General features: G+C 38.4%; 1 protein-coding gene across 1 annotated transcript in view; it reads right to left on the bottom strand.

The window, feature by feature from the left end:
- The window catches only part of TMEM161B (transmembrane protein 161B), a 59,623-nt gene extending 49,441 nt beyond the window's left edge, over positions 1-10,182 (bottom strand). Inside the window, exon 1 of the mRNA XM_006873187.1 lies at positions 10,085-10,182. Within this exon, the coding sequence (XP_006873249.1) occupies positions 10,085-10,158 (74 nt within the window). The 5' untranslated portion in view covers positions 10,159-10,182. The remainder of the gene's footprint in view (positions 1-10,084) is intronic.
- Between the last annotated feature and the right edge of the window lie 1,114 nt (positions 10,183-11,296).

Here is an 11,296-nt window from a genome sequence, read left to right as displayed (position 1 = left end):
TGCTCTGTTTGAACAACTGCTTCTTGGTCCAGGTATAGATTTCTCAGAAGTACAATTAAGTTTTCTGGAATGCTCATACTTCGAATGTTGTCCATAGTTTGTCATGATCCACACAATCGAAAGCCTTTGTGTAGTCAATAAAGCATAGGTAAACATCCTTCCAATAGTCTCTGCTTTCAGCCAAGATCTATTGGACATCAGCAATGATATCTCTCGTTCCACAGCCTCTTCTGAATCCAGCTTGAACCTCTGGAAGTTCTCTGTCAATGTATGATTGTAGCCATTTCTGTATTACCTTCAGCAAAACTTTACTCGCTTGAGATATCAAAGAGAATGTCCGATGATTTCCGCATTCCGTTGGATCGCCCCTCTTTGGAATGGGCACAAATATGGATCTCTTCCAATCAGTCGGCCAGATAGTTCTCTTCCAAATTTCTTGGCAGAGATGAGTGAAAAAGTCATTAAGAAGAAAGAAGGAAAAGGTCAAAATGAATGTAAGAAGACACACTGAAACTTGCTCTCCAGCGTAGAGACGCTAAAGCAAATGGAAGAAATGAGGAGGTACAAGAGCTGAACAGAAAATGTCAACAGTCAGCTCAAGACAACAAAGCCAACAAAATGTGCAAAGCTCTGGAATCAGAAAACCGAAGAACAAGAACACACTCAGCTTTCTCAAGCTGGGGAAACTGAAGAAAACATTCAAGCCTCGACTTTCGCTATTGAAACATTCTCTGGGCAAATTATTGAATGATGCAGAAAGCATCAAGAGAAGATGGAAGGAATATACAGAGTCACTGTACCAAAAGGAAATGGTTAATGTTCAACCATTTCAAGAAGTAGCATATGATTAAGAGCCAACGACACTGAAGAAGGAAGTGAAAGGTTCATTGAATGAACTGGCAGAGAACAAGGCACCAGGAATTGATGGAATAAAAATTGAAAATTTTCATGAATGTGAGGCGGCACAGGCCACAATCACTCATCTATGCCAGGAAATCTGGTAGACAACTATCTGGCCGACTGATTGGAAGAGATCTGTATTTGTGCCCATTACAAAGAGAGGTGACCCAAATATATGAGGAAATCATTGGACAATCTCTTTGATATACTATGTGAGTAAAGTTTTACTAACGGTTATACTGAAATAGCTGTAAGTATACATTGCCAGAGAACTTCCAGAGGTTCAAGCCAGATTCAGAAGAGGCCGTGGAATGAAGGATATCATTGCTGATGTCCGATGGATCTTGGCTGAAAGCAGAGAATAACAGAAAGATGTTTACCTGTGCTTTATTGACTAAGCAAAGGCTTTTGACTGTGCGGATCATGACAAGCTATGTACAACATTGCGAAGTCTGAGTATTCCGAAACACTTAATGTGCGCATGAGGAATCTGTACCTGGACCAAGAGGCAGTTTTTTAAACAAAACATGGGACCACTGAATGGTTTAAAATTAAGAAAGTTGCGCGACAAGGTTGTGTTCTTTCACCATACTTATTCAACCTAAATGCTGAGCAAATAATACAAGACGCTGGGCTATATGAAGAAAAATGTAGAATCAGAATTGGAGAAAGACTCATTAGCAACCTGCAATACGCAGATGATACAACCTTGCTTCCTGAAAGTGAAGAAGACTTAAAATATTTACTGATGAAGATCAAAGAGCACAGCCTGCGGAATGGATTGCATCTCAGTGTAAAGAAAACAAAAATCCTCACCACTGGACCAATAAACAATATTCTTATCAATGGAGAAAAGATTGAAGTTGTCAAGTACTTCATTCTTCTTGGATCAACCATCAACACTCACAGAAGCAGCAGTTAATAATTCAAATGACACATTGCATTACGCAAATCTGCTACACAAGACTTTTTAAAGTGTTGAAGAGCAAAGACGTCAGCTTGAGGACTAAGGTACGCCTGACCCAAGTCATGTTATTTTCAATAACCTCATATGCATGCAAAAGCTGGACAATGAATAAAGAAGAAGGTAGAAGAACTGATACTTTGAAGTTTTGGTGTTGGAGGAGAATATTGAAAGTGCTATGTGCTGCCAATACAATCAACAGATCCATTTTGAAAGAGGCGCAGCCAGAGTGCTCCTTGGAGGCCAAGATGGCCAAACTTTGTCTCTCACACTTTGGACATATTGTTAGGAAAGACCAGTCGTTGAAGAAGGACATCATGTTTGGTAACGTGGAGGGTCACAGAAAAAGAGGAAGACCCCCATTGAGATGGATTGTCCAAGTGGTAGTATCAATATTCTTAGTCAAGCATGGCAACAGTAGTGAGGTTGGCCCAGGATGGGGCAGTATTTCATTCTGCTGTGCATAAGGTTGCTATGAGTCAGTACCGATTCGATGGCACCTAAAAACAACAACAGGGTCACCTCAGGTGAACAGGTTTCAGATGAGCTTCCAGACAAAGACAGACTAGGAAGGAATGACGAATTACTTCTGAATCTTTAGTCACTGAAAACCTATGAACAGCAGAGAAACAATATCAGATGTAATGCAGGAAAATGAGCCCCTCAGGTTGAAAGGCACTCAAAATGCTACTGAGGAAGAGCTGCCAGCTCAAAGTAGAGTTAACGCGTATGGAGTAAAACCCGTAGGAGTAAAGCCTGTGGAACCTATATTTGCTAATGGGGCACAACTCAGAATGAAAGAAACAGCTGTAAACATCCATTAGTAATCGGAACATGGAATGTACAAACTATGAATCTAGGAAAAATGGAAACTGTCAAAAATGAAATGGAATGCATGAACATTAATATCTTAGGCATTAGTGAGCTGAAATGGACTGTTATTAGCCACTCTGAATCTGACAGCCACATGGTTTACTATGCCATGAATGACAAACTGAAGAGGAATGGTGTTGCATTCATTGTCAAAAAGAACATATCCAGATCAGTTACGAGGTACAACTCTGTCTGTAATAGGATAATATCCACGCCCTTACAAGGAAGCCCAGTTAAGACCACTATTACTCAAATTTACGTACTAAAGCCAGTGAGGATGCAATAGAAGAACTCTACCAATGTCTTCAATCTGAAATTGATCAAACATGCAATTACAATGTATTAATCATTAGTGGTTGATTGGAATAGAAAGGTTGGAAGTAAAGATGAAGGATCAGTAGTTGAAAAACATGGCCTTGGTGATAGAAATAATTCTGGAGATCGCATGATAGAATTCTGCAAAATCAATAATTTGTTCATTTCAAATACTTCTTTAGATAGCATAAGAGACGACTCTACACATGGACCTCGCCATATGGAATATATAGAAATCAAATGGACTACACAGTACAGCCAAAAGAGACAACTGAAAAGCTCCATATTATCAGTCAAAAAAGGCCAGGGGCAGATGGTGGAACAGACCATCAATTGCTCATATGCAAATGCAAACTGAAGCTGAAGAAAATGAAAGCAAGTCCATGAGAGCCAAAATATGACCTTGAATGTTTCCCACCGGAATTTAGAGATCATCTGAATAACAGATTGGATACATTAAATACTAAAGACCGAAAACCAGAAGAGTTGTGGGATGGCATCAAGAACATCATACATGAAGAAAGCCAAAAGTCATTAAGAAATCAAGAAAGAAAGAAAAGGTCAAAATGGAAGTCAGAAGAGACACTGAAACTTGCTCTCCAGTGTATAGCCCCTAAAGCAAATGGAAGAAATGAGGAGGTACAAGAGCCGAACAGAAAATTTCACAGATCATCTTGAGAAGATAAAGCCAAGTTATTATAACAAAATGTGCAAAGAGCTGGAGTCAGAAAACCAAAAAAAAGAACACGCTCAGCATTTCTCAAGCTGGGGGAACTGAGGAAAGAAATTCAAACCTTGAGTTTCATTATTGAAGGATTCTCTGAGCAAATTACTGAATGATGGAAAAAGCATCAAAATAAGATGGAAGGTTCAAAGCTCAACTAGAAGAAGAAAGAAGAGGAACAAAAAAAGAGTAATCTGACACAATTGGATGAACCTGACCTACACCTATGGATGCAGTAGCTCAAAAGAGGGAACACATCTTTACAGTGAGGATCAGTCCCACCTCCTCTATACAGAGTAGCCAGGGATGGGCAACTTGGACATTGGGTACCCAAAATGGGGGGGGTGGGCAACAAAAGCAAGAAGTGACTGGCTTACAAGCTTTCAAGAGGGAATCTAGATCCAGAGGGCATGGAGGAAGGTAGAATCTCCACTGAGTAGTATACAATCTGTCTGGGAAGGGCTGATGAAAGGACATATAGATAGGTCTCTTGTGATACAATAGTGAATAATTGTTATAGGACTGACTGTGAGGGTTGGAAATGTAAAGTAGACGTTTTGTAGCAAAGGGAGGGAGGATTGACTTTGTAGTCTAGGAGTGGAGGTCCCTGGGATCATCAAGGGAGAAGAGCAGAGAGAGGGACCCTACCACCCAGAAAAGCAGTGACTCCAGATATGGAAGCAGAGATGATGACATGGAGAGATGGAGTGGCTGGGGACTTTACACCCAGACAGGGATAGGGGCTGTGTGCTGACGACTGGGGGGCAGGCTTACAGGGTACAGCCTTTGGTTGGTTGATGAGACATGGAGGGGATTGTAACCATGGCAATGAAACAATATACGATAGGACGAATGTAAAGCTAACATGCTCCCATGTAAACTATCACATAATTCACAGTGAAACATTAAAAAAAAAAAAAGAAAGAAAGAAAATAGTGAATGTATTGAATTACACTAATGTGCTGCAAAAGACGTCTTTATATAACATGTTAAAGAGCAAAGTTGCCACTTTGAGGACTAATGTGCAACTGAGCAAAACCATGGTATTTTCATTTGCATGTGAAAGTTGTTTATGAATAAAGAAGACAGTAGAAGAATCAAGGCATTTGAATTATGGTGTTGGCAAGCCATACTGAGAGTACTATGGACTGCTGAAAGAACGAACCAATCTGTTGATGAAGAAGTGTGGCTTGATTGCTCCCTAGAAGTGATGATGCTCCCTAGACTTTCTCTTTGGATATGTCAGTATGAACAAGTCCCTCGAGAATGCCTTCATGTTTGGTAAAGTGGTGGATCAATAAAAAAGTGAAGGCTCCTAATGAGATGGATTGACACAGTGGCAACAACAATGCAGCCTGATTCAAACCTCTACGCTTATCGGGCTGCTAACCTCAGGGTCAGCAGTTCAAAACCAGCTGTCCCATGGAAGAAAGATGAGGCTTTCTGCTCCCGTAAAGATTTACAGCCTCGGAAACCCTGTACAGGGTCGCTATGAGTCGGAACTGACTCCATGACACATAACAACAACAAAGACTACAAAGTTCTTTAAAAATCTTAAAACACCAAAACTCAAACCGACTGTTGTCAAGTCAGTTACAGCTCAACTCGAGATTTAAAATAGTAACAGTAATTGTAAGTGCTGTTGAGTCAATTCTAACTCATAGCGACTCTGTATAGGTTTCTGAGAAGCAGTTGGTGGGTTTGATCTGCCAATCTTGTGGTTCAAAGTTCTGTGCTGATTAATAGATACATGATATTTAGCAAGAACTAGTAAACTAGTCCATTTCTGTTATATTAATATCAATAATCTACTAATTTATAAATAAAAATTGCTTATTCAACATTATGATGCCTTCAAAAAATGGCAGGCATACTCATTAAATCAGCATACTAGGATCAGGTATAAATTTGAAACATTCATCCCAAAGGGATAAGAACAGATTAACTAATTTGTAAACCTATCTTCAGCCTATAACTGATTGGAATACCTCAAAGGGGTTCTAGAAGTTGCTCAGTGAAATAGGCCTCTTGCAAAGCCTTTGTAGAGTATAGGACCTTAGGTGGAATCCTGAGCCCTATCCAGAACCTTATGAGGTGGGACATTCTCACTAGCAAGGACAAGCAGAGCAGCCTTGAACAGCCAGAGCAACAGAAGATACTTCTTCAAAGAAAGATCATCAGGAAAAACCCAAAACAAAAATATCAGCATGACTGACTACTACAAGAACAGAACAACCAAGCTGTTCACCAGGAAGCCATCAAGGCAAGCAATCAAGTTCCTTCAGGACAAACGCCCCTCTAAGACTGAAACTCAAAGGGAACACATGAGCAGGAATGTGTTGCTGGCAACCACACTGGTCTACTGGTGAGTAGAAGAGGGCGAAAGCAGCAATAAAGAAATGGGCTGAGTTCAACCACAGTCCACTGACTTCCTTTAACCTGGAAATGAGAAAGAGAAGAGGAAGGGCTGGATGGTCCAAAGTGTGGTGAGACCTGGGGGCACTTGATCCCACTGATAAGGACATAGCCACAGAGGGCTAGAGCTGAGAATGAAGTATCCAGCTGAAATGAAGTGAGGGGAGATGCACAAAACACCCAAACTTGCAGACAGTACCCATTTGACCTAGCTTCGATGGCTTGATAATCAGAACTCAACTAGAGGAAGATTAGATGCACACAGAAAACTTTTTTTTTTTTTTTGATAAAGGAAACAAGGGTAAATTGCTACAATTTGATGAACCTGACCTATAGTCGTGCAGGTAGTAACTGTAAATACCAACAAAGAGAGAAGGAGTCTCCACATCAAGTATCAATACTACCTCCTCTGTACACAGGTTAGATAAGGACGGGCAACTTAGACATTGGCTTCCTAAAGTGAGGGGGTGATAAAGGCAAGAAGTAGCAAACTTCGTCTCTCATACTTTGGACATATTGTCAGGAAGGACCAGTCACTGGAGAAGGATATCATGTTTGGTAAGGAGGAGGGTCAGGGTCAGAGTAAAAGAGGAAGAACCCCAACGAGATGCACTGGTCAAGTGACAGCATCAATGGACTCAAGCGTGGCAACAGTAGTGAGGTTGCCCAGGATCAGGCAGTGTTTCGTTCTGCTATGCATAAGGTCACTATGGGTTGGTAACGACTCGATGGCACCTAACAACAACAACGAGCTTACAAGGTTTCAAGAGGGAGTATAGTTAAGAGTGGAGGGGTGGGGGGAGAAAGAGTCCCCACTGAATAGTTTTCATCTTGTCTAGATAGGTCTGGTGAAGGAGATGGGGATAAGATTTGTATGATTAAAACTGTTATCATGACTAATTGCAACTGTCATAATTGTAAAAGTAGAAGTTTTGTAACAAAAACAGGGGAATGGTTAATCTTACAGTCCAGAAACGGAGGACTCTAGGTCCATCAAGGGAAAAGAGCATTTACCTTATCCAGAGAAGCAGCCTGAGACAGAGGCAGAGATGAGGTCATGGAGAGTGGGAGCATCTAAGGACTCTAGATTCATGGCAAGAAAGGAACCAAGAAGAATGTGCCCTTTTAGAGGTGTAAATTATTATATATGCCTGACTGAGTAGTTTGGTTTTTTTTTTTTTTTTTTTCAAATGCTACAGTGAATAGAGAGAAATACTGGTAACTGATAGTATATGGAAGGGATTATAATCACTGTATTGAAACAAGGTGTATAATTTGTTGAACGTAAAACTGATGATCTTCCCTGTAAACTTCCAATCTAGAATAAAAACCTAAAAAAAAAAAAAAAAACCTAAGAACAAATTTCTTCTACTATACTGATGATTAACCTATCAGATCCTATTCTTCCCATAAACTCCTTGAACCATTTATGAACCTTAAAGAATATCCTCATATTTTTCTCTTCCTTCAACCTGACTGAATTAAGCACTTTAAAACATAACCAGTAGTTTTGGATCAATAAAATTTTGCATGGGCTGTTAAGCAAGGTTTCAGATATTTTAGATATTGTTATTGTTAAGTATTATTTCAAATCACAAAAGGTTGATAAAACAATAATTATCCCAAAAGGATAAAGTCGATGGTACTCAGCAATATGAAAATTTCTGAACCAAAAAAGAAAGATACAGGATCTTTAAAGAAATAAAAGTAGGTAGAAATGAAGCTAACAATAGTAGAAGAGTTACTATACTGGAAAATCTTGGTTGAAATCCATGGAATCGTATTTGGCATAAAATACATTATTAACAAATATTAAAGCTCACCTGCTTATAAAAGGAAGTGAAGATCAAAGAGAATTTATTTCATTTATTTTTAAATGTTGAGCCTCATGGAAAATTAGTAGATATATATATATATTTATGATACAATCTCATGGGGGGTAATAATGCTTTTAAACAAATACATTTTTCTAATATTAGCAAAAATAAGAGAATCAAGAGTTTTTATCTGTAAAGTTTTAGTCTTTATTGACAAACATAGGTTTTACAGAAACATATGAAAAGGAGAATGTTTAAGAATAAGGCAATGCTCTGGTAGCATAGTGGTTACGAATTGGGCTGTGAATCACAAGGTCAGCAGTTCGAAACTACCAGCGGTTCCGCGGGAGAAAGATGAGGCATTCTGCTCCCGTAAAGATTTACAGCCTCGGAAACTCTGTGCAGGGTCGCTATGAGTCAGAACCAACTCCACGGCACTAACAACAACAATTACATTTAGAGCATTTGAGTAAAATGAGACAAGAATACCATGATCTGTATAACCATAAGAGATCTGATGTCTCACTGGGTGACAAGCATGTGGTCTAGCAATGTATAATTCTCACTGGAAAATAAACTACCTTATTGTCCTGTATCTAGTTTATTAGACTCCATTTATTCAGAACTAATGAAAATCTGTTCATACCATCTCACCCTTTCATGATCTATGAAAAAAGATTTTTTTAAGCATTTAAGTACACAACACTGCACAGGATATAAAGAATGTTTGAAATTTATTATAAATTATAATCAAAAACTAATTACAGATTGATTGATTTTATTCATAAGTAGACCTGAGAGGTGTTCGATTTTTATCAAAACTTTAGCTATTATTTACTTTGCTAATAAAACATTTTAAAATAGCTGTTGTTTCACACATTCATATACATACAGATATGTATATATGTGTTGTATTAAGTTATGGCAATATATAAAATCCTTAAAAGGATGAGAGGTATCCATTGTTATCTTCAAAAGGATACATAAAAGAAAATGGACATACACAGAGAGAATCTGGTTATTTACTGTAGTAAATTTCAAAAGTTAACCATGGTACCAAGTTTATCTTTTATTACCTTATATAATTACACAGAACTTCTGGCATGCATTTATTTCTGAATTTCTTCTGTGCTTAACTTCACTCTCTCACCTATATTTTAACTATTTTTGCATTTGAGTTTATTATTTCACTATATGTAGTTCAGTAAGACAAGTTAACTCCCTTGAGGCAATAATGGAGACTGTAGTTAAGATTATTGTTGTTGTTAAGTGCTGTCAAGTCAGTTCCAATTCATAGTGACCCTGTATAGGGCTTCCAAAGGGCAGCTGGTGAACTTGAACTTCCAACCTTGCTCTTCAAACTGACTTTGCAGTTCAGAACATTAACCCATAGTGCCACACCAAGACTTAGACAAAATTAATTAAATACCACAAAAAAAATTAAAACTCTACCTGTTTGCTATACTGTTGTTGTCAAGTGCTGTTGAGTCAGTTCCAACTCAGTGACCCTGTATAGAGTTTCCAAGGTTTGAACCACTGACCTTGTAGTTAGCTGTCTAGAGCTTATCCCACAGCTTCACACTAGGATTCTTTTGCTAAATTCAACAATTTAAAATACTTTGCAGTGAAACAAAGAACCTCAAATTTTAACATTAATATTAAACTCTCAAATTAGAAGCAACAGAACGTTATGTTTTGAGTCATTTTTCAAACAACAATGAAAATATTTAAGCACTCCAAATTATAATTCCGAATCTCCTTGTTGACCAACTTTTCAGGTACTTTGAAAAAGGTACCTGAAGAAGATGTTTGATATTTTTGGTAGCCATAGACAGAACACAGCCGGGAGAAGGCGAAGTTGAATTCCTGGCCATGACCCTATTACCTTGGCACTAAAAAGATAAACTACTAATTTCTCATATATGAGCAATAAAAAAGTTAGAATTTTCTCATAACTTTCCTTTGTTATACTTTTAAATATAGGAATTAGCACTTAAATTCTATGAAGTTAATTAACCTGGTAAACCATAGTCGACACTTGAAAGTACCAGTCACAATCAGCATAGATTGCCTTACCTGCCATTGCATAGAAGCCACCGAGCAAGAGAGTAGTGAGGTATAATCTTCTGCATGACACTGGCCATCACCATGGTAACAACCAGCTGCACACCTATGATACCCTGTGTAAAAACAAACAAGTTTAACAATGAATACATCTGGATTTGGGGGAAATGCTGGAAAACTTTCTAAAAATGTTTTAAATTACATTTTAAGAAAAATTAAAATGAATTTATTATTAAAATATACAAAGGGATCTTTAAAACTTTTGTGGAAAAATCCCACTGTCATTAATTTAATTCCATTTTTCTACTTTCTACAGCCACTTGTAGTTATTTTGTCATTGAAGACCACTTAAGTTTACATTTAAAATATTTAGTCTTGTCTCATAACCCTCTGAGCTGGGCTGCTAATTGCAAGGTCAGTAGTTAAAATCTACCAGTCATTCCTTGGGAGAAAGATAAGGCTTTCTGTTCCTGTAAAGATTTACAGTCTTGAAAACCCTATACAGACAGGGACGCTATGAGTCTGAAGTGACTGGATGGCACACAACTACCACCACCTCATAACCCTCTAAAAGTTATCTGAGGAATACAACCATGTGAATAAAGTTAAGTATATTAACATACACATTCACAATATATTTCTAAAAAACGTTTTGCATAAGGTAAGGGTAATCAAATACTGGTTATTTCAACTTTCTCCAACTTACTCTACTTAACATACTTAAAAGATGATCTTGACAAGCTATAATCATAGTACACCTATTTTTTATTCCAAGGGTGGTGGTAGTGGTAGGTGTTAGCTGCCATTGAGTGGACTCCATTTATAATAGAATACCCAGTCTCATGATCAGTTGCTCTGGTGGCACTGTAGAAATAAGTACTGGGCTAACCACAAGATTGGCAGTTCAAACCCACCAGCCACTCCACAGGAGAAAGAAGAGATCTTCTGCTCCCATAAAGGTTTACCCACTGGATCAATAAACATCTATATAAGCATCCATCAATGGACTCAAGAGTGGCAACAGCAGTGAGGTTGGCCCAGAATCAGGCAGTGTTTCGTTCTGCTGTGCAAAGCTCGTTATGAGTCGGTACCTACTCAATGGCACCTAACAACAACATATAAGCATCCTGGTGTGGCGTTGTGGGCTAATGTGTCAGACTGCAAAGTCGTTTGAACTGCAAGGTCGGTGGTTCAAGCTCACCAGCTGCTCCTTGGAAACCCTAT

The sequence above is a fragment of the Chrysochloris asiatica genome, unplaced genomic scaffold (genome assembly GCF_000296735.1).
Source record: "Chrysochloris asiatica unplaced genomic scaffold, ChrAsi1.0 scaffold00227, whole genome shotgun sequence".
NCBI lineage: Eukaryota > Metazoa > Chordata > Mammalia > Afrosoricida > Chrysochloridae > Chrysochloris > Chrysochloris asiatica.
The sequence above is the reverse complement of the archived record's forward strand: the minus strand, read 5'-3'. Positions and strand labels throughout refer to the sequence as shown.